This window comes from Pelobates fuscus, chromosome 3 (assembly GCF_036172605.1).
Source record: "Pelobates fuscus isolate aPelFus1 chromosome 3, aPelFus1.pri, whole genome shotgun sequence".
In the NCBI taxonomy this organism is placed as follows: Eukaryota; Metazoa; Chordata; class Amphibia; order Anura; family Pelobatidae; genus Pelobates; species Pelobates fuscus.
Genome location: NC_086319.1, coordinates 410137276 through 410162592, shown reverse-complemented (window position 1 = coordinate 410162592; position 25317 = coordinate 410137276). Strand labels below are relative to the sequence as shown.

Genomic DNA, 25317 nt, shown 5'->3' with positions numbered 1-25317 from the left:
CTTTCAAAAGTCCCGGTTGGTTGATAGGCTCCGCCCCTTCTCAAAATACTTCCGTGTTCGTCTACGCGTTTCTCCATTCACAGACGGCTTCGTCAGGACGTAATCTGCTAAGTCCCTCCTCACTCTCAGGGTTTTTATGCGAAAAGTCTTTCATCTCATTGGTGTGTTCTACCTTCCTCAATTTGCATATGTGGGACGTCCAGAGAGCCTCCAGACCGGCAAGCTCAAAAATGCTTGCTTTACTTTCATTTGGAATGGGCAGCCCACATTTGCAATAACAATATGCATATGGTCATTAACAGGTATATATATATACCTATACAAGGTTTGGGTGATAACATCTTAAGTGGTAACATTAATACATTGCAACAACAAAAATATATGTACAAATTCAAATGTGTCCACACTAATTTCCCTTTAGAAGCCTAATTGATAAATACATATGGAAAGAGAGAGAGAATATATGCTAGTATACATTTTTCTAATTATCAATTATATACACATGTCTTATGATTTTCCTCTTAACTATGCTTAAAGTGACATTTAAAGTGATAGTGACATTTTATTGATTAGAGAAAAATACAAAATCTGAGTGGATATTTGAATCTTATTTATAATGTATAAGTATTTAAAGGGGTAATATTTCCCCAAAAAACAAAAATATGCAAATGTCCAAGTTGAAAAAATTAGAATTGAAAAATTAAAATTAGAAAATCAATTCAACTTGACACTTATAAAAATTTATAAAAATTATAAAAAATGACATATTATAAAAATGACAAATTATAAAAAATGACAGATTTTGAAGTCATTGTTCATTCCATTAGGAATGAGAGTGTTTAGTTCAAATATCCATCTCATTTCTGTACGGCCTAAATTCTGAATCAAATTGCCTCCTCTCCAGTTCTTATTGATCTGTTGGATCCCCATAAAATTTAAGAGGGAGGGGTCTGAGTTGTGAAACTCCTCAAAGTGTAGAGAAACTTGATGTAATTGATATTTTCTCTTGATATTATATACATGCTCACATATTCTAACTCGTAGTTGTCTAGTTGTACGTTCTATGTACCTCAAGCCACATGGGCAGGTTAGCGTATAAATTACATTTTGTGTTTGGCAAGTTATACGTTCTTTTATCCTATATATTTTCCCATTGACTGAGAAATCTTTAATGGTTTGTTTTCCACTATTTGTATTCCGACAGGCATTACAATATCCACATCTGAAAAATCCTTTTAGTTGGTTAATGAAATTAGGTTTAGTTTGATTTTTATTCGGGATACTATCCGTTAAAATTCTTTTTACGTTTTTTACCCCTCTGTGTACTATTTTTGGAATAGGAGGTAGAAACTTCGATAGAACGGGATCTTTTAGTAGCCAATGCCAGTGTTCAGAAATAATTTTTCTGACTTGGTTGTTTTGCGGCCCTGAAAACTGACAGATAAAAGGGACATCGTTCCCTTTTCTCTTATCTGTTATCTGAGTCTTATATTTCAATAGATTGTTCCTACTTATATTCTGTGTATCTTCTACAGCTTTACATAGAATGTCGTTATGATAGCCTCTCTCCTTAACCCCTTAAGGACACATGACATGTGTGACATGTCATGATTCCCTTTTATTCCAGCAGTTTGGTCCTTAAGGGGTTAAAGTCAGTCAAAATCCATTGGCTTTCATGTACAAAAATGTTCTGATCCGTGCAGTTCCTTTTTATTCTGGTTAGTTGTCCTTTCGGAATGTTAGTGAGCCAAGGGCTGAAGGGGCAACTACTCATTTCTATGTAACTATTTACATCGATGGACTTGGTCTTAATATTACCTGCTTCTATATACACAGTGAGGTCCAAGAAATTGACCGCTTTGTCACTATAGTCGAAGGATAAACTGATCCCCCATTGATTAGAATTGACATGTTAAATAAATGATTTGAGAAGTTCCTCTCCTCCTCGCCAAATAAAAAACAAATCATCGATGTAACTCCTGTATAGCACCAAGTTCGACTCCCAGCCACTCTCATCCCCAAAATGTAGGGATTCCCAACGTGACATAAATACATTTGCGTAGCTGGGAGCGAACTTGGTGCCCATGGTGGTGCCACATATTTGCAAATAAAAGTCATGGTTAAACCAAAAAAAGTCTTTACGTAAGATGAACTCGATGGACTCTAAAATAAACTGAATTTGATTGTTAGGGTATGAAGATTTATGTTCCAGATTATATCTTATAGCTTGGATGCCCAATTTATGATCTACATTGGTATATAGAGCAGTTACGTCTGCTGTAACTAGAAGCCAGTCATTATCCCATTTAATTTCTTGCAATACCTGTAGGATACTAGTATCCTTCAAATATGATGGGCATATTTTCACTAGAGGTTGTAATAGATGGTCTACATACTCCGATAATCTGCACGATATCGAGTTGATACCCGAAATGATAGGCCTTCCCGGTGGTTTAAGCTTGTCTTTATGAAGTTTCGGGAGAAAGTAGAATATTGGTATCCTTTCAAACTTTATCTCAATATACTCTCTTTCCTTTTCATTTAGAACCTCTTCCTTAAAACCCTTCTCTATTATTTCAAGGAATTTCTTTTTTATTTCTTGTGTGGGATTCTGGAGTAGCTTCTTATATGGGAAGAACTGTCTCCAAGTAGTCTATTTGATTCCTCTATATAGTACTCATAGTTCATAATAACCACCCCACCCCCCTTGTCGGCTGGCTTGATCACTATGTTGGTATCTTGTCTCAAATCTTTAAGTGCTGCATGTTCCTGGGGGTTAAATTCGTTACAAATCTGTTTGGTGGTTTTAATCTTTGTATGTCTGAATTGACCATATTCTGAAAAGTGATCATTCCTTCAGACACCAACCATTTGGGATAGAAATGGGACTTTTCTTTTAGTGAGGTATGCATTACCTTTTCATTCTCCATTTCACATTGTTCATCTATAGCTATGGGGATCTCTATATTTTTGTTAAAATGCTTTTTTAGACAAAGTTTCCTTGTGAACTTATTCAAATCCACAAAGAATTGGAATTTATCCAAATTCTTTGTTGGAGCGAATTTTAGGCCCTTATTGAGTAACGAGATATGTAACTTCCCTAATTGTTTGTCAGACAGATTAAATATCCCTACCGGTTCCTCTGGGGCTTTATAGTCTCTTATGCCTCTTTTTGTTCTCTTTCCCCCTCTATTTCTCCTTCTCCCCTTCTTTTCATTCTTTTGGTATGTATTGGGGGTGGACTCATCTTCCAATTTCTCCTTTGTTTCTCTAAAAAAGGAGTAGTGGGGTTATCGTTCATTTTTCCCAAAGGTTCAAAACGATTTCTAATCGGCATATAGAAGTTGTCCTGTCTATGGCCCTTATGCTGTCCACGATAGTTCCTTTTTTGAGTTTCCCATCTTTGGGGCTCATGAGAATTTATTCTCTTTGCCTCATTTGCGGACTGATCTCTTGGTCTCCTGACATCCTTCCTTGGGGGAAACCGGGGGCTATTACAGTCTCTATATCCTATATTATATATAGGTCTGGATCTTTGATTGGAATTAAAGTTAAAATTGTTATTTCCCTCTCTCAGCGGTTTACTCTGAGTATTTCCATTTTCACATTTTTTAACATAGGCCGTTTTGGTCATATAATCTTTTTGACTAACACAATTTGGCCAGGTATCCTACTATAAGAATAATGTCAACAACACTCAAGTGCTCCCAATTAACCTACCCGGTTCGATAGTACAAAAAATTAAGGACAGGTACCCCTTTGACTGGAGAACCTCATCACTGAAGTATTTGGGGGTCAATCTGACCGCTTCTTATTAAAAACTTACAAGGGAAAACCACCTTGCCCTAACGCGCATACTGCAAACACAATTGGAGAAATGGCAGCCCCTAGAAATTTCATGGTTGGGACGGGTTCAGACAGTCAATATGATGGCCCTGCCACACGTCCTATATCTGTTCCGCACCCTACCTATTGCCCTACCAGATACCCTACTCAAAAAATTCCAATCCGTGTTCAACTTGTATATCTGGAAGAAAAAACCTCCCAGAATCGCATGCAGACTCACATGGCTTCCACCGACAAAAGGGGGACTAGGTAAAAGCCTACTACAAAGCTTCAGTATTAGCACAAGGCCTAATAGTCCGGACATACCCAAAACCACCAGTGTGGCTACCTCTGGAAAATGCCTGCATACACCCGGACACAATAAGCAAAAACCTGTGGTCCTCAGGTGTGCCAGGAAGGTCCTCCTCGTTCGGTCTTCCCAACACCAACTTCTTACTTACTAGCTGGAAAAGGTGGGCAGAGGCCCTGATGGGACAAGCACACCCACTTTTCTTTGCTCCCCTTACCCGTCTACTCGATCTCACTAGCGACCTACCATTAGAGGCATGGATAGACAGTGGGATCATATCCATAGGAGACCTGTTCACATCACAGGGCATAAAACAGTTCCCTGAGCTAATCACAGAATATGCCTTACCCTCCAAAGAAATATTCACCTACTTACGAATTAAACATATCCTGACTTCGTTGAAGTTACAACACTGCGAAGCAGACCAACTAACAGTTTTAGGCAGGCAGTGTCTCTCCACGATATTATGGGAACGCGACTTAAATACCACATTCCCATTCCCTATGTGGCTACATTCATTGCAAATTACACGTTCATCCTCTCACAATCTAGCCCACTGGGAGGCATACTGCAAACTTCTGATGAGGTGGTATTTAGTCCCCACACGAATAGCTCAGATGTACCATTCAGCAACATGGTCATGCTGGAAATGTGGGGTCGAGGAGGGCACATTACTGCACATATTCTGGGACTGCCCAGGGCTATCCCGCTACTGGCAGCAAGTAAGAAATCTAATCCTAGATGTCACCACAGTTGACGTCCCCAATCGCCCCGAATGCTGCCTACTACACATATATGCTGGGCTGCTGTCCTCGCAACACAAGTTGGTTATCTGCCACCTACTTTTGGCTGCTAAGTCCAGCATAGCCAGCAGATGGAAAAACACCCCCCCCCCCTCATATCCAGGAGGTGAAGGACAAGGTCCACTCAACATATGAGTTTGAACGACTAGCGTAAGGCTTAAAGGACAAGAGGGCAAACACTCACATTACTGGCAAAATTGGAAAAATAGTCAGGACATAGTCAATGAGACTCGCAACACCACTTGTCTTAGAACCTCGACAGCCCAATAACGACCCTTGCACTCCCACATCAGCCGACTACCGCAGTGAGGAACACTATGATCGCATACACCGCAGACCGGGGCTTAGTCACCCCCTACCCCTGATGTCGGATGGTGTAGTTATTAGACCTTGGTATGATGATAAAAGGTGTTGCCAGATGTTGACTCTTGTAGGCCAGAGGGTTTATGTGCTGTGGTACATTAATTCCATGTGATACATTAATTCCATGCCAGCAAAACAAATCGATGTCAAATGTTTATGTCGTTGTACTGTTCCCCCGTTCCCCTCTTCTCTTTTGTAACCCCATACTTTTTATGTGTCAAGAAACAAAATCTAATAAAAAGGAGATATTGAAAAAAAAAAGATCCTACATTAGGTCAACTTTTACCCCCTATACTAAATATAGTTTTTAGAGGAGCACCTACCATCAAGCAGAAAGTGGTACATAGCTTTCAAGATATCGAAACTACAAAACATTTTTTAAATGAAAAAAAAAGGTTTTTACACATGTGGACAGTGTAACATATGTCATCGAATGAAACGAAAAAAACAATATTGAACAATATTGAATAATTCATTACCTGTCACTCTAAGCAGGTAATATACCTATTGAAATGTGAGTGTGGCTTCCAATATGTGGGACAAACTAAACGCATGTGAAAAACCAGGTTAAGAGAGCACACTTTGAGAACCACACTTTATCCAAACATTTTTCAGAAAACCATAATGGTGACGCAAAAATCCTGAAGTACTGCGGGATCCAACAATTCAATATACCTTGGAGGGAAGGTGATTTGAGCAAAAGAAGAAATGTTTTAGATTCATAATTTAAAAACCCTAGTTCCATTTGGATTGAATGCGAAATTAGAGTTAATCAATATTCTTTAAAATTTAAAACCGTATTAAATTGCGCATAAATCCAACTTAGAAGCTCTAACCTTACCCTATTTATTTTCCAATTTTTTTGCACTAGACACCTATTTCACTTTATATAATACTTTATTACAGATTTTACATAGACTGGTCTTTTTTATGCAACTATTTTTAATCTGTTCTCTTTTTTAGTTTGTAAAGAACTACCTTTTTTTTATTCAGTGGCTCTCTACCCAACCATTTGCTTAAGTTATACAGAATTTACCCTTTCTTTATGCAGTGTTTTTTTTACTCGTTCATTTGTTAATTCCCCTTTGAGTATATTGAAGTTTTTTACTTGTCCATTTGTTTAAGGAATACTTTTCTCCACAATAAGTATTCACATAGTGGGTATACCACTTTTCAGTAACCATCTCCACATACTCTGGATTATGTGTTGAAAGGTCCGTCCAGAATTTTTATTTTTCACTGAGTAGACTGTTGGTAACTTAGGAAGGCGTGTTATAGAAAGAACTGTCAATCACTATTTTGTATGATCTATATATCTAGCTGTTTTAAACTACCTAATATATTCTGACACGTCTCAATTATTTTATTATACAATTTGTTTATTTTTCGCTACAACTGCAATTACGCAACTTGTTCCTTTTTTGTTACAGTATATTTCATGGTATCATACTCTGAGTTTATAAGGAACTCGATTCCTTATTCTAAGTACCAACAGAGACATTTTTATTAACTTATAATTATCGATATAATAATTACAAGCCACTCTACCTTATTTAACTCAGAAGATGATACTTTATTTTAGGAATCCATACAACTATTGTCTGTGTAGCTATATTAAGCGATATACATTTTCTTTCCAACAAGATTTTTCGTTAGAAATACGAATTTTCCATACTGCCGTCCTTCTAATAAGTACAATTTTATATTCACCTCCTGTCTGTTTTGTCATTCCAGATTAAATATATAATCAAGAAATCCATTTCTTATCCGTATTTTTATGTCATATGAGTTTACCAGTAAGAATGCTGTGGCGTTCAATTAAACATAAGAAACGAAAAGTTGGCTAATTGTTTTTATCTACACAATTACGTTTGTCATTTATTCAAAAATTCTTTAAAATATATCAATTGACGCAAGAGTCCTACTTTGCATTGATCTCAATACGATTATTTCTGTGATATCATGTTTGATTTATATATTGTATTTTACTACGATGTATAAAGTATACAGTAAAAGATTTACATCAGAATTTAATACATATACCTATAGATTTACATGACCCTATCGTTTATTTTATGCATGCATAAAAGCTGGTTTTCACATGAAAAGCCCTGCCACAGAAGGGTACATGTATTTTTAAGAAAAAATTGACTGGCACCGTAACTCAACAATTTATATACGTCACAATGGAAAGCTACCTCACTATCTTGAGAAAGCCCGCTGAGCTTGGGCGAAACGCATGGATCTGAGGAAAGGCCTTCCCTTACCAGTACCAGTGGATTCTTACAGCGCGGTGTAGTTACAAAGTCCCTCCGTTCCAGTTTCCAAAGATTGTGGCTTGATAAAAGGAACTTGTACCATTCAGCTTCTCCGACTGAGTGGTAAACTTCTTTAGCACATACTGATTATCTGCTTTTACTGGACTTTTTACTGGACTTTACAGTGTTACAACAATATTTTAACCACTTTCTTTATACATGCAAGAGTTTTTATAAGGTTTTAACAAGTCAGAATAAATTGTTGTTTTATTACATCCTGCTTCCAGTAACCTTTTAAGGAAATATTACACTATACTGTGGTTATGCCATATATCAAACAACAAAGAAAAGACTTAAAGACTTTAAAAGAGTCTAAAAGAGACTCTGCACTAAAGAACATGACGTTTAATTATCATCCCCCTTATATATATAATTTAAGGGGTATACTCTTCAGCGCTGGCACTTTACTTGTATTTGATTCAAAAGGTTTTAGGAATCACCTTTCATGTGCCTGGCAGCTTGATTTTTCATTATCCATACTTTTTATATATAGATTATTGTATGACTACTTATTTTGCACTTTTTTGATTTTTAGCTATTTAGTAGAGATATGCCAAAGAAAAACGTGTATTTTATTCCCTGCATATTTTTTTTTCATCCCAAGCACAGAATTTCAATTTGTGCCGGGGAATGGCCAATTGGCACACACATGCCATTCCAGAATTCAGATGCTTTTCAATGAGCTGTAGTGCAGCTCTTTGAGAAAGGGGGAAGGCAAGTGCGTTCTAGCCCAGCACACCTGCCACTTTCATTAGAGACGAGTATGCACCTAATTATAAAAGTGCTGATATCTATTGAAATTGTCACTTTTATAAACTGTCAAAAAAATGACAGGCTCTAGACATGTAAAACAAGTCGGCAAGCAGAGGTGCTTTATGTGTGTGGAGTTTTCCTTTTTCTGGATGTAAACATTCTTTACTCTGTTGTTCCAAAGCATTCAATGCCTATCATAACGTTGTTTACTGATGGCTCCATTTTCTCTGTCCATTTCTTTAATTTTGAGTTGCAGAACATGTAGATATGACTCCTATTCTGCCCATCTAATTTTACCAAATATTCACATAGACAATTTTTGCACTCCAAAATGGAGACTTTTTTCATAATCGAAAGGTGTATATTATGATCTTTATTCCAAAAATTAAAATTGGTAAAAAAAAAAAAAAACCATACAAAATTATGGCAGGCAGTTAGAGTACAGGAAAAAAGTTCACAGATTTTAAAATAGCTGCCTCCCTTGTGGTTATAGTACCATTTGACAGAGCTTCAGTTGTTGTTACATTTGAAGAGTTCTGTTTAGGAATAGGTTTGTTTATTGGCCCATACAGCAATATTGTTAATATTGGAGAAATGCAAAGGATCCCTGACGAATCCTTCTTACAGATACAACTGATAGTGCTCGATACTATACATGGGGTAGAACAGCATTCTCTTTCGAAAATACACAATAAACAGATGCATGACAGAAAAAAATTATCTGCACGTATTTCACACTTCTACCATACACTAAGACCATCTCCTCATTCATACTTCATCCTGACAGATGCCTCCCTGGAATGTAGAAAGCTTGGTTTACCGTTCAAAAGTTTACGCAGACATACGATGGTAAAGTCTGAAATATAATGGAGTCAAAATTGTGCTAACATTACACAACGCCAACTTGAGATCTTTGTGTTTTTATTGCTTAGAAAATCTCATCTTTTTTGGCATCCAGTTAACAAGGATATACACCACACTTCATATGGGTTCCTCTCTGCTTAGATATTATAGGTATAGAGGCGTGTGGATTATGAAGCCCATCCTTCTTTGTATCTACCTGTTTTTGAGAAGATCATCAAGGATACCCAGTAAATTCACTGTAAAAAAATTGATTAACCGTATAAATGGGTCATGACAACACAGCCATTTTTCTAGTTATTGTTGCAGGTCATAGGTCCGCTATCCTTCTCACCTTTGAACTTAAGCCACTTCTGTCCTTTTAGTTTCAACAGATTGAATTGTGTTTTCATTGAAGATCCATATCTTTTTTAATTGATTGATCCCATGACATATCTTCATTCAGAGACATATTTCTGTAAAAATGGCTCTCGAGGAATATTATTGACTGTTAACTTTTGTCCTCCTATCAAACGCTGGGACACTTTTTTGAGATTATTTTAGTCTAACCAACACATGCATACAATGTGGAAATAATACAATATAATACTTTATCTTAAGGCAGAGTTATCTGGATTCTTTTTTTTTATTTTTTCCACTCAAATAGCAGTTCTATTAGAGTAATCCTTTTCATTGACTCTTTATTTTCATGTAAGACTTACAAAGCTGCTGAGATACCTAAGTTGATAGGATTCTAGCTGCAATATCTCAAGGTTGGTGCCTGTCACTATTATAAATACCCAAATGGGTGCAACAATGTTTTTTAATGTTGCAGTTTGTCAGTGATTTACAGACTTTAAATAATATTGTATTATTAAATTTCACATTATCACATTTCCAAAGTTGACAAAGGGTTAATCACTAAGAAATGCATTGCTGGAAATTCACTCAAAAATTGCACAGTTATGATCAGAAAGTAGAAAGGAAACATAACTGACTTGAAAATGGTTTCTAAATGTAATTTTTATTCACAAAAAAATAGCCATTTACCAGAATTTAGGACTTGACAAATACTTTTAAATTGTTATATGTATAACCAATTGGTTTCTTTCTGCTATTATATTCTGCAGTACTTATATGTATTCCAATATATATTGAAGTGATCTCTGTAATACTGTTCACAGTTTATTTTAGGCAAACCCTAATTTACATTTTTGATCTTTTTATCCAAAGATATTTCAGCAGAACTGCCTTGATTTCCTGATTTCTTAAACTATAAATAATAGGGTTGAACAATGGTGTCACCACAGTGTACATCAGAGAAACAACTTTGTTGATGTTTAGGGAGTAACCTCTAGATGGGACAACATACATTGCAAAAAGTGCACCATAATATGTGCAGACTACAGTCAAGTGAGAGCTACAGGTGGAGAAGGCTTTCTGCTTACCGGTGATGGAAGGGATCCTCATGATTGTAAGAAAAATGTTTATGTAGGTTACTGAGATAAAAATAAATGGAACAATTGTTAAAAGACTAGAGAATGTAAATACTTCATATTTGATTATGGTTGTATCTGAACAAGAGAGTTCCAAAAGAGGACCAAGATCACAAAAGAAGTGATCAATAATATTTGGCCCACAAAACCAGAGCATCCTCAAAAAAAACAGTGGAATTAATGTTATTACAAAACCTAGAGACCATGACCATATAATCAGATAGAGACAAAGCCGAAGATCCATTACAGTGCTGTAATGCAGGGGATTACAAATAGCAATGTAGCGATCATAGGACATTGCAGTGAGAAGAAGACATTCAGTGGTTGCTGAAACACCATAAAAGAAAAACTGAGAGATACATGCTGAAATAGAAACAATTGCACCATCTAGCAGTATTAAATATAGCATGTTTGGGACAATGTTTGTAGTTAGTAACATATCAGAAAATGATAAGTGACCTAGAAAAAAGAACATGGGAGATTGGAGACGATAACTTGTTGACACAGCAATGATGATGAGCAGGTTCCCAATTAATGTAACCATAAATATCACGAGGAAGAGAACAAATAAGAATCCTTTAAAAGTCTGAATGTTTTCAAAGCCTCGGAGATAAATTTCATAAATTGTTGTCTGATTCATGTTACTAACTGAAAAAAAAATTAACAGCAATATCATAGCTCAGTCATGTAAAAGGTTTAAAAAAATTCTTCAGATACGATGCTTACAGAGATGTTTAATTATCATTTTACCCTAAGAGATGGAACTCACCAACTGGGAAGGGATATAATTTATGAGGTGGACTGGACCAGTACAGCAATCCAAGAAGTTAAAAAAAAAAAAAAAATACAGGATCCAAATTCCAAAACAGCTATTTTAATTTTGATAAAAGTCCTTATTGTGGCAAAAATATTGCTGGAGGGTTATGAATAACATTGATTTAATTATCATTTTCGGACACTGCAGAAAAGTGACTATACAAGATATGTACAGTAGATTTATTTTAAAAAAAGTGGATTCATATCAATAATTCCATGAGCATAGCATTAAATCATTGTGATTAAAATGTCTAAGAAGAAGAAGTATTATATCTTAGAAACAAACTCCCCTATTTAGGATAGAATATCTCAATATCTCAATATCTCATTTAAGACGATTGGTTCCTAGCCATTACATTGTAGCTAATAAGACAGACAATAATAACACAACTTGGTTTGTGCTCAATAGCAGCATTGGTGGGCATAACATTTAAAATTGGAAAACATTCATCGTAGGTTTAAAAAAATGTTTTTCTTTTTTTGTTCATATACATTTCATATACGTTAATACTATAATCAGTTACGGTAGATTTGTTATTTAATGATTGTACATAAGTGACTTTTACTTACCAAATGTAATGTAATGCATTGTAGTCTCTAAATATATTTACAATTCTTGACAGAGGGTTGATTTTAATATTTTATGTAAAATTTTATTCAGTTCTATGGCATTTTACCACACATATTCTAATAAAGAGCCTTTCTGTAAATACATATCTATCTATTAAAATAAAACAGTGTCAGTAACTGTAATCATCTTTGATTATTTTTTTATTATGGACCCCTATATATATATACAAGATCGAGCTGTGTCAGGAGATGTATTAATTCTATGGAGAATATTCTTGCTAAAATAATTAGTCCCATAACATCAAGGGTTTGTAACAACAAATAATGCTATGATGTAACCGTTATATAGATGATATCAAGAGAATAGAAACCGAAACATTAACATTTTATGTTATTTTGTTCTTAAAGATGACATGTGTTAATCCTAAATTAGATATAAATGGTTTCCCAAGCAATAAACAGCCAGGCAGCCATCAGCTATATTACTGTGGGAGTAGTGATTACCCTAACTTAAGAAAATAGAATACAAAAGATAATGTACCAGCGCTAATATATTTGTAAAATTTAGTACTACAATCTGTGAATATTTACATAATCTCATTTTATAATATAGGAATTAGAACAAATGTAATGGTGAAGCACTATGGTAATATTAAGTGGACACTCTATATATGAAAACTATCAGGTGCAAAATGGCAATAAATGTACATATATACCTTAGTTAGGTGCCCTACTTTGGGATCCTAGTATTTATGTGATGTTCCTTTAAAACATAAAAAAACCATATCATAGTACAGACTGTAAATCACATAAAAAAGAAAATATAAGGTCAAGTCACCCCTCACAATTTTAAGAGCTAGAAAATTCAGCTCAATTTAAATGCTTTTGGGGTCCATTGAGGTGACCCTTTTCCTTCTTAATGAACGGTTTTCTGAGTGTTCTTGTCCTATACAATATCATAAGAGAGAACACATATGGTGCAATATTGTAGTTTGCATGAGTAGTTAAGTGGAAGATAAGTATAGCACTCACAAACCCAGAGCCTTCCAAATAGGCTCAAATTAGATCGCATATGTGGTTAAGGACCACATTCCTTCTTTGTAGTAGCAGGAAAATGCTGCAAGTGTATTAGAAAAAAATACTTTATTTACCATTAATATATATATTTTTTTAAAAATATTGATAAAATACACATAAACAAATAAACTTATTCGGCACTGTAAGTCCAATGTTAGAGTCTAGTGCTCACAGTTCCCAGGACGCGTTTCGCCAAAGGCTTCCTCAGCTGGGTAGAAAAATCTCTGTAAATCCTCCTTAAACTACTTCCTGCTGTATATACCCCTCTAATGGGGGAATCATTAGTTTCAGGCTTGCAATTTTGCGGGCAATCAACATAGCAACGGTGACGCCCTGCGTTTCAAGACTCATTTTAATTTTTTCCTCATTCATGTTACTTCTGTTTTGTGCGCCAATACATCACTTCTGGTCTTGCGTTTCAACATGCGTTAAAACTGCCATTTTCGCACTTGTTTCCAGACCATGGAAAAGATAGGTTTTCTGCATTTATTACATTTATACTGAAGAATTATTTACATGCATAGTTTATACTCCGTTTTCTCTAAGTCCCAAATATATGTATATATATTTACCAAATATAAAAAAGGAGAGTTAATTCTTTGTTAATCGTTCATTTCACCTTATTACATAATACAATTCTAAAATTGTATATCTTATATGTTTAATGACACAAGCCATTATTGAACAATATAAAATACATAGCAGATATATATTTCTAATAAGAAGGAATGTCTGTTATATTATAGTAGGAATTTCTATGGTAGATATGTTAATTCTCACTGCTTTTATATTTTATATATATTTATGCTATTACTTAATTTCCGCCACATGATTGATGATTGGTTATATTGTAATTCATAAAATATGTTGCAATTTCTGATTCTTAACAATAGTGTTATTCCCTATGTCTACTTATATATTTTAAGAGTTTGTTCCATATTCTTGATTATCATGAAGAATTAATATAGGTTCATCTATTAATAGGAAAAAGTACTGGAATTATTCCTTAAAAAAATAATATTTTTAATATAATCTTTAAAAATGATATAAAAATAGAAAATGTTTTTAAAAAATTGTGTAAGAAAAGGGGAGCTTATTAAAAAATGATCTTGACCTATTTAAACTAGGGTAAAAAGGAAAATGTAAATTCAAAAAGGTTATGTTGCTCTGTTATATGGGGAACTTTATGTTAAGAAATTACACATTTCAAAATCAACATTTAATCGGTTCGGGATAAGGGTATTTAGTCTAAAGATCCACTGCATTTCCAGCTTGCTAAGTTTTACATTGAAATTCCCTCATCTCCAATCTTTTTCTACTTTTTTAAAACCTAAAAAATATTGTACCTTTGACCTCATTATTGTGGAATTGCTTGTAGTGGAGAGAAACACTATGTTTTTCAAAACCTCTATTGATATTACGGCCATGTTCCTCTACTTCCTGCTATATATACCCCTCTAATGGGGGAATCACTAGTTTCAGGCTTGCAATTTTGCGGGCAATCACCATAGCAACGGTGACGGCCTGCGTTTCAAGCCTCATTTTAACATTTTTACTCATTCGTTTTACTTCTGTTTTGTGCGTCAATAGGTCACTTCTGGTCTTACATTTCACCATGCGTTCAAACGGACATTTTCGCACTTGTGTCCGGACCGTGGAAAAGATAGGTATGACATAAAGAGAAATCCAATATCAGTATTTCATGGATACTCTTGTTTTCTACATTTATTACATTTATACTGAAGAATTATTTACATACATAGTTTATACTCCGTTTTCTCTAAGTCCCAAATATACGTATATATATTTACCAAATATAAAAAAGGAGAGTTAATTATTTGTTAATCGTTCATTTCACCTTATTACATAATAAAATTCTATTATTGTATATCTTATATGTTTGACACAAATTTTTCTTTTTAACCATTATTGAACAATATAAAATACATAGCAGATATATATTTCTAATAAGAAGGAATGTCGGTTATATTATAGTAGGAATTTCTATGGTAGATATGTTAATTCTCACTGCTTTTATATTTTATATATATTTATGCTATTACTTAATTTCCTCCACATGATTGATGATTGGTTATATTGTAATTCATAAAATATGTTGCAATTTCTGATTCTTAACAATAGTGTTATTCCCTATGTCTACTTATATATTTTAAGAGTTTGTTCCATATTCTTGATTATTATGAAGAATTAATATAGGTTCATCTATTAATAGGAAAAAGTACTGGAATCATTCCTTAAAAAAATAATATTTTTAATATAATCTTTAAAAATGATATAAAAATAGAAAATGTTTTTAAAAACTTGTGTAAGAAAAGGGGAGCTTATTCAAAAATTATCTTGACCTATTTAAACTAGGGTAAAAAAGAAAATGTAAATTCAAAAAGGTTATGTTGCTCTGTTATATGGGGAACTTTATGTTAAGAAATGACACATTTCGAAAACAACATTTAATCTGTTCGGGATAAAGGTATTTAGTCTAAAGATCCACTCCATTTCTAGCTTGCTAAGTTTTACATTGAAATTCCCTCATCTCCAATCTTTTTCTACTTTTTTTAAACCTAAAAAATATTGTACCTTTGACCTCACTATTGTGGAATTGCTTGTAGTGGAGAGAAACACTATGTTTTTCAAAACCTCTATTGATATTACGGCCATGTTCCTCTACTTCCTGCTATATATACCCCTCTAATGGGGGAATTATTAGTTTCAGGCTTGCAATTTTGCGGGCAATCACCATAGCAACGGTGAAGCCCTGCGTTTCAAGCCTCATTTTACATTTTTACTCATTCGTTTTACTTCTGTTTTGTGCGTCAATACGTCACTTCTGGTCTTGCGTTTCACCATGCGTTCAAACGGACATTTTCGCACTTGTGTCCGGACCGTGGAAAAGATAGGTATGACATAAAGAGAAATCCAATATCAGTATTTCATGGATACTCTTGTTTTCTACATTTATTACATTTATACTGAAGAATTATTTACATACATAGTTTATACTCCGTTTTCTCTAAGTCCCAAATATACGTATATATATTTACCAAATATAAAAAAGGAGAGTTAATTATTTGTTAATCGTTCATTTCACCTTATTACATAATAAAATTCTAATATTGTATATCTTATATGTTTGACACAAATTTTTCTTTTTAACCATTATTGAACAATATAAAATACATAGCAGATATATATTTCTAATAAGAAGGAATGTCGGTTATATTATAGTAGGAATTTCTATGGTAGATATGTTAATTCTCACTGCTTTTATATTTTATATATATATATTTATGCTGTTACTTAATTTCCTCCACATGATTGATGATTGGTTATATTGTAATTCATAAAATATGTTGCAATTTCTGATTCTTAACAATAGTGTTATTCCCTATGTCTACTTATATATTTTAAGAGTTTGTTCCATATTCTTGATTATTATGAAGAATTAATATAGGTTCATCTATTAATAGGAAAAAGTACTGGAATCATTCCTTAAAAAAATAATATTTTTAATATAATCTTTAAAAATGATATAAAAATAGAAAATGTTTTTAAAAACTTGTGTAAGAAAAGGGGAGCTTATTCAAAAATTATCTTGACCTATTTAAACTAGGGTAAAAAGGAAAATGTAAATTCAAAAAGGTTATATTGCTCTGTTATATGGGGAACTTTATGTTAAGAAATGACACATTTCAAAAACGACATTTAATCTGTTCGGGATAAGGGTATTTAGTCTAAAGATCCACTCCATTTCTAGCTTGCTAAGTTTTACATTGAAATTCCCTCATCTCCAATCTTTTTCTACTTTTTTTAAAACCTAAAAAATATTGTACCTTTGACCTCACTATTGTGGAATTGCTTTTAGTGGAGAGAAACACTATGTTTTTCAAAACCTCTATTGATATTACGGCCATGTTCCTCTACTTCCTGCTATATATACCCCTCTAATGGGGGAATCATTAGTTTCAGGCTTGCAATTTTGCGGTCAATCACCATAGCAACGGTGACGCCCTGCGTTTCAAGCCTCATTTAAAATTTTTACTCATTCGTGTTACTTCTGTTTTGTGCGTCAATATGTCACTTCTGGTCTTGCTTTTTACATGCGTTCAAACGGCCATTTTCGCACCTGTGTCCGGACCGTGGAAAAGATAGGTATGACATAAAGAGAAATCCAATATCAGTATTTCATGGATACTCTTGGTTTCTGCATTTATTACATTTATACTAAAGAATTATTTACATATTAAGTTTATACTCAGTTTTCTCTAAGTCCCAAATATACGTATATATATATTTACCAAATATAAAAAAGGAGAGTTAACTCTTTGTTAGTCATTCATTTCACCTTATTACATAATAAAATTCTAAAATTGTATATCTTATATGTTTGACACAAATATTTTTTTTAACCATTATTAAACAATATGAAATACATAGCAGATATATATTTCTAATAAGAAGGAATGTCTGTTATATTACAGTAGGAATTTCTATGGTAGATATGTTAATTCTAATTACTTTTATATTTTATATATATTTATGCTGTGACTTAATTTCCTCCACATGATTGATGATTGGTTATATTGTAATTCATAAAATATGTTGCAATTTCTGATTCTTAACAATAGTGTTATTCCCTATGTCTACTTATATATTTTAAGAGTTTGTTCCATTTTCTTGATTGTTATGAAGAATTAATATAGGTTCATCTATTAATAGGAAAAAGTACTGGAATCATTCCTAAAAAAATATATTTTTAGTATAATCTTTAAAAATGATATAAAAATAGAAAATGTTTTTAAAAACTTGTGTAAGAAAAGGGGAGCTTATTAAAAAATTATCTTGACCTATTTAAACTAGGGTAAAAAGGAAAATGTAAATTCAAAAAGATTATGTTGCTCTGTTATATGGGGAATTTTATGTTAAGAAATGACACATTTCTAAATCGACATTTAATCCGTTCGGGATAAGGGTATTTAGTCTAAAGATCCACTCCATTTCTAGCTTGCTAAGTTTTACATTGAAATTCCCTCATCTCCAATCTTTTTCTACTTTTTTTAAACCTAAAAAATATTGTACCTTTGACCTCACTATTGTGGAATTGCTTGTAGTGGAGAGAAACACTATGTTTTTCAAAACCTCTATTGATATTACGGCCATGTTCCTCTACTTCCTGCTATATATACCCCTCTAATGGGGGAATCATTAGTTTCAGGCTTGCAATTTTGCGGGCAATCACCATAGCAACGGTGACGCCCTGCGTTTCAAGCCTCATTTTACATTTTTACTCATTCGTTTTACTTCTGTTTTGTGCGTCAATACGTCACTACTGGCCTTGCGTTTCACCATGCGTTCAAACTGACATTTTCGCACTTGTGTCCGGACCGTGGAAAAGATAGGTATGACATAAAGAGAAATCCAATATTAGTATTTCATGGATACTCTTGTTTTCTGCATTTATTACATTTATACTGAAGAATTATTTACATACATAGTTTATACTCCGTTTTCTCTAAGTCCCAAATATACGTATATATATTTACAAAATATAAAAAAGGAGAGTTAATTCTTTGTTAATCGTTCATTTCACCTTATTACGTAATAAAATTCTAAAATTGTATATCTTATATGTTTGACACAAATTTTTCTTTTTAACCATTATTGAACAATATAAAATACATAGCAGATATATATTTCTAATAAGAAGGAATGTCGGTTATATTATAGTAGGAATTTCTATGGTACATATGTTAATTCTCACTGCTTTTATATTTTATATATATTTATGCTATTACTTAATTTCCTCCACATGATTGATGATTGGTTATATTGTAATTCATAAAATATGTTGCAATTTCTGATTCTTAACAATAGTGTTATTCCCTATGTCTACTTATATATTTTAAGAGTTTGTTCCATATTCTTGATTATTATGAAGAATTAATATAGGTTCATCTATTAATAGGAAAAAGTACTGGAATCATTCCTTAAAAAAATAATATTTTTAATATAATCTTTAAAAATGATATAAAAATAGAAAATGTTTTTAAAAACTTGTGTAAGAAAAGGGGAGCTTATTAAAAATTATCTTGACCTATTTAAACTAGGGTAAAAAGGAAAATGTAAATTCAAAAAGGTTATGTTGCTCTGTTATATGGGGAACTTTATGTTAAGAAATGACACATTTCGAAATCGACATTTAATCTGTTCGGGATAAGGGTATTTAGTCTAAAGATCCACTCCATTTCTTGCTTGCTAAGTTTTACATTGAAATTCCCTCATCTCCAATCTTTTTCTACTTTTTTTAAACCTAAAAAATATTGTACGTTTGACCTCACTATTGTGGAATTGCTTGTAGTGGAGAGAAACACTATGTTTTTTAAAACCTCTATTGATATTACGGCAATGTTCCTCTATTCTTATGTGTAAAGCTCTGGTTGTCTTTCCGATGTAATATAAGCCACATGGACATTGTATAAGATATATTAACAAGGTCTTTCCTCCAAGCTATACATGTTAAGATCCTTTAACCTTTCCAGGTACGTTTTATCCTGCAATCCATGGCAATCCATGAACCATTTTAGTAGCCCTTCTCTGAACTCTATCTAAAGTATCAATATCATTCTGAAGATACGGAGATAGGGTCTCCAGTACTGCGTACAATACTCTAAGTGAGGTCTCACCAGTGTTCTGTACAATGGCATGAGCACTTCCCTCTTTCTACTGCTAATACCTCTCCCTATACAACCCAGCATTCTGCTAGCATTTCCTGCTGCACTATTACATTGTCTGCCTACCTTTAAGTCATCAGAAATAATCACCCCTATATCCCTTTCCTCAGATGTTGAGGTTAGGACTCTATCAAATATTCTGTACTCTGCCCTTGGGTTTTTACGTCCAAGATGCATTATCTTGCACTTATCCACATTAAATGTCAGTTGCCACAACTCTGACCATTTTTCTAGTTTACCTAAATCATTTGCCATTTGGCTTATCCCTCCTGGAACATCAACCCTGTTACATATCTTAGTATCATCAGCAAAAAGACATACCTTACCATCAAGACCTTCTGCAATATTACTAATAAAAATATTAAAGAGAATGGGTCCAAATACAGATCTCTGAGGTACCCCACTGGTGAAAAGCCCAAGCTTCAAATATACTCCATTGACTACAACCCTCTGTTGCCTGTCACTCAGCCACTGCCTTACCCATTCAACAATATTGGAATCCAATCTTAAAAATTACAGTTTATTGATAAGTCTGCTATGTGCAACAGTGTCAAAAGTGTGTTTATGTTATGTTTATAAACAAGTATTAGATACTTTTAAAATATTTCTTTTCAAACACATTTAGTATTTATTTCTGGTTTAAAAACACATTTTCAAGTGATGCATATCCCTTTAAACTGGCCATTTCAATGTCAGCTTTAATAGTGTCTGCATTAACTTTCCACTTAGTTCTACAAATATTTTTTATAAATTCTTTTTCTGAACCCTCTTCTTTGAAAAACACAAACTGTTGATGTAGGTTAGGGCAATTATTTCAATTCAATTAACCTCCTCACCTTTTTGAATTCAACACACCTCCACCTTTCTGAATTCTTTCATCTTATCAAAATTAATACACAGGTTTTGCCAAATTAAAAAGGCTAGAATCTTACATTTGATTGTCAAAATATCTGAATTTTATACTACAATTGGTTTTATGTTCGACAACATTTTTTCTAAACCCCATGGTAATTAAACAAATTATTTCACAATGGGGTTACAGTTTATATATCTGCACCCTAAACTCATCTCAGTAAAAGCCACAGTCTGAATAAGTAGAAATGTTGATTTGTCATACATTGTGGTTAAATACTTATCATGTGTTATGTGAAACCCATTCAAATCAGCAATGTAAACATATTTTTGTATTGATTACACATGTGTATCGTAAGCAATGAATTGTAAACATCTAGAATATTAACCCCTTGAACTCTAAAGTGCAGAGGCAATTTGAGGGGTTTGAAGAAGTTACAGGGTCAAGTATAGGGCTTGCCAATAAAAATTTTTACACATTAAGATTTGTCAGATTGATTATGTTGCCTTTGACACCATATAGCAGCCCAGGAATGAAAATGACCACCATCATGGCATGCTACTTGCAAAAGTATGCAAAACAGGTTATTCAACATTCAACCACTTAATAACAAACACTGCCAAAGTTAGTGCTGACATATATTTTATTTTTTTCACACAAAAACTATATTTTCACTGATGATATCAAAATAATTATCTAATTTTGCCAGACATGAGGCTAAGTCAAGATATTATTCATGAGGGGTTAATTAACTACAACTGGAGTAATCCACTGGGGCCCCATCCATCAGCACACCCGTGCACTATCTAAGGAAGATATAGGGGTAGAGAAAAGTAAGAATGTAGGTATACTAGTAGTGGCTACTATTGATTATGCATTATTAATCACATGGTCTCCACCAGCAGCCTTGGTAGCAGTCTCAATGACCAGGTCACCTGATCCCCACTGATGGCAAAACTAAGGTCGGTGCTGGGGAGTTCAGAAAAACAGGCACAGGGCAGCACCAAAGTGTGTCTCTTCTCCAGCCCTGAGCTTGTGTGAGGGCCAGCACCTGTGGCCCCTGGTCTTGGGCTCTTCCAGTGTCCAAGTCCTTACCTCTTCTAGGGTGTACTGGGGATCCGGTGTTGTAGTTGGTGCTTCGAAGTTGTGCCTTGAGAGTCTCTTGGCCCAGGTGATTGGTCGGTAGTTTGAGAGTGTGGTTGCAGGGCAGTTTTCCCATCTGCATTCCTTTGATTTGGTATTCCTGCATTGGTGTCAGCTTGGCCTGTGCTTGTTCTGAAGATTCGGGCCCAGAATTTCTGGAAGATTTAATCCAGACTGCATGGAGTGAATGTTATGGAGCAACTGTGAGGTTGTAGTTTCAGCAGGAGAGCAGCCCCCATCTAAGGAGCTTCATGCCTCACATTATCAGGGTGACTGGAAGCCGGTAAGTTACACAGGCATGGTAAGTGCAGCACAGTGGGTCCAGTGGGTGCCGGGATGTCCCCCAGGTCCAGGGGGTAGGAGGGCTGCCAGGCTAACAATGGGTTCTAGCAGGAGGAGATCGGCCGCCCATCCCTTGCACCTACGCATGCAGAACGAAGCATTAAACTCAGCTCCTCGGCGGGCCAGAAGTAGATTTAAAGCTGCCGCTGACTTTGTCAGGGGACCCCATGATTCAGTAGTGTCCATAGGTGGTTATATGTTTGCAATTGGTGTGGGATCTACCCCAAATTCTGCTTGGGATCCTGTAGCTCATGTGCCAGACATCTGCTCTGCTCCAAAACCAAGTTCCGCCCCCCCAAAAACACTCATATTTGTGTTCAGCAATGTCTGATAGGATCAGCAAACCAACTTGGCAAATGCTATTGTGTAAAACCTTAAACAGAAACTCCTTTGTGTAATATATTAGTCAACACCTGTTTCTAATACCCCACCTCCTATAGACTGTAAGCTCATTTGAGCAGGGTCCTCTTCAACCTATTATTCCTGTAAGTTTTCTTGTAATTGTCTTATTTATTGTTACATCCCCCCCTCTCAAAATATTGTAAAGCGCTACGGAATCTGTTGGCACTATATAAATGGCAATAATAATAATAATAATAATAATAATGTAGAGGCAAGTGGATTTGCATTGGTGGCAGTGGAAACTGTCACAACGCTAACTTTTGCACTAGTAGTTGGTTGATTAATGCTAATGGAATGTTGATGTTGCCGGTATTGTTGACATTGATGGTGGTGGTGCTGGTGATGGCAACACTGACAGTGAGTGAGCTACATATGCTAGTGTTAGTAGTTACAGTTTATTTCACAACTATCTCCATTGGTGAGGTTGTGCTACAGCAGATACAGATGGACATGAAGATAGTGGAGAAGATGTAGAAGGCGAGTGCACACTAGCTGTCAGGGAAAATTATGGGCTGCTGCCTGTGATTTTCACACTCTCCTCTTCTAATTCCAGTGGCATCAAAACAGAATTCTCATCACCAGATTCAAAACAGCCATCACCAACAACAGATGTTGGGGATACCAATTTGGTACTTTGCACTTCAATTCAAGAGTGGCTTTAATGACCCCTCACAAAAAAAGTAGATTTTGCTTGGCTCTCCCTTAATTGCTTTTTGGGAGGACACCAATAAGGTATATCCCTTGACCTACCTGTGGTAGAAGGAGTTCCAGTAACAGTGGAAGCAGCAGAACAAGAAGCATGAAAAGGGTGGTAAGAAACAATTTCCTCCTGGGTGTTGAAGCACATCTAACAAACATGATGTAATCCATGAAAAGGGTGGTAAGGCTGAGGCTGAATACTACCAATAGTGGTGTCGGACTGCATGGTGGTAGAGGCAGCAGTGATGAAGGTGCCTGCAGTCCTCTTGCTGAGGAAGAGGTCTTTAAACTCTCAGAAGCCACGGCACTACTGATGATGGTGAATTGGGGAACAGAACCCATACCATCCAAGTTGGGTCCACTAAGCCTAAACAACAGTGTCATACTGGGATGAATAAAGCAGGCTATCTAGCAAAGTTTGTATGATTGACAATTAAGAAATAACTAGACAAGAGGAACACTTTTCATATTTGTCACTGAACTGCACACTACATAAAAATAAAAATTCTACAAAAAATTAACAAATAAATAAAAATACTGTATATTGATGACCTTGTCTCACTCTAGGATCAGTGACACAATCTTCTATCTTCCACTCAATTGTTTAGTGTCACCAATATCTAAATAGGTAAATAGATGCAGCAGTACCATAAACATAGTTCCATACAAGGATAATTGACACAGGCAATCTTCTATCTCCCACTTGAAGTTACTTCAAGAAGCCCTGGCAATAGCTTGCTAGCCAGCAGTAAGCTAAAGCTTGTCTCACACTAGAACCAATGACCCAGGGTGTATCCCACTCACACACAGACACAGCAGATATTATAAAAAAAAATGAACTTAAATGGTGGGTCTTTTTATTCCAAGGTATTTCATCAGAACAGCCTTTATTTCCTGGTTTCTTAAGCTGTAAATAATAGGGTTGAATAATGGTGTCAACACAGTGTACATCAGTGAAAAGAGTTTGTTGAAGTTCATGGAATGGACTCTAGATGGGGCAACATACACTGCAAAAAGAGCACCATAGTACATGCACACTACAGCCAAGTGAGAGCTACATGTAGAGAAAGTTTTCTTCTTTCCTGTTATGGAAGGAATCCTCATGATTGTAAGAAAAATTCTGACATAAGTTACTGAGATAAAAAAAAAGGGAACAACTATTAAAACACTAGCTAATGTAAATACTTCAAATTTGACAATAGTTATATCGGAACAAGAGAGTTCCAAAAGAGGACCAATATCACAAAAAAAGTGATCAATAATATAGGGACCACAAAACCAAAGTGTGTTAAAAAAAAGTATTGGAACTAATGTTACTATAAAACCTAGACACCATGATGATATAACCAGATAGAGACTAAGATTGAGGTCCATTACAGTACTATAATGTAAGGGGTTACAAATAGCAATGTAACGATCATAGGACATCGCAGTGAGAAGAAGACACTCAGTGGTTGCTGAAGCACCATAGATAACATATTGTGTGATACACTCTGAAATAGAAACAATAGCTCCATCTTGCAGTATTAAACCTAGCATGTTCGGGACAATGTTCAAAGTCAGTAAGATATCGGAAAATGACAAGTGACCTAGAAAAAAGAACATGGGAGAGTGAAGACAATAACTTGTTGACACAGCAATTATAATGAGCAGGTTCCCAATTAACGTAGCCAGGAATATCATGAGGAAGAAAAAAAATAAGAATCCTTTTAAATTTTTGATGTTTTCAAACCCCCGAAGATAGATTTCATAAATCGTTGTCTGGTTCATATTATTATCTGCATTAGGAAACAGAATTATAATATTGAATCATTATTAACAAGGTGTAAATTAAATAAGACTATGTTGCATATGCTAGCAAACCAAACTCTGCAAGTTTGAAAATAATGGTTAAAATGGAATACTTACAGAAACGTTTTTTTTCTTATAAATATATGTAAGGTAGACGTTTTTACCAAAGT

At 34.6% G+C, this 25317-nt stretch overlaps 2 protein-coding genes across 2 annotated transcripts; both read right to left on the bottom strand.

Moving 5' to 3' along the window:
• Positions 1-10418: 10418 nt before the first annotated feature.
• Positions 10419-23504, bottom strand: LOC134603713 (olfactory receptor 5G25-like). Its single transcript, XM_063449892.1, has 3 exons — positions 23408-23504; positions 21866-22087; positions 10419-11356 (listed from the first exon to the last, which is right to left on the bottom strand). The coding sequence occupies exons 1-3, from the start codon at positions 23502-23504 to the stop codon at positions 10419-10421; spliced, it is 1257 nt and encodes a 418-aa protein (XP_063305962.1).
• A 692-nt stretch (positions 23505-24196) lies between these two features.
• Positions 24197-25039, bottom strand: LOC134603712 (olfactory receptor 11A1-like). The gene has a single exon (XM_063449891.1). It carries the CDS (start codon positions 25037-25039, stop codon positions 24197-24199), a length of 843 nt encoding a protein of 280 aa, XP_063305961.1.
• Between the last annotated feature and the right edge of the window lie 278 nt (positions 25040-25317).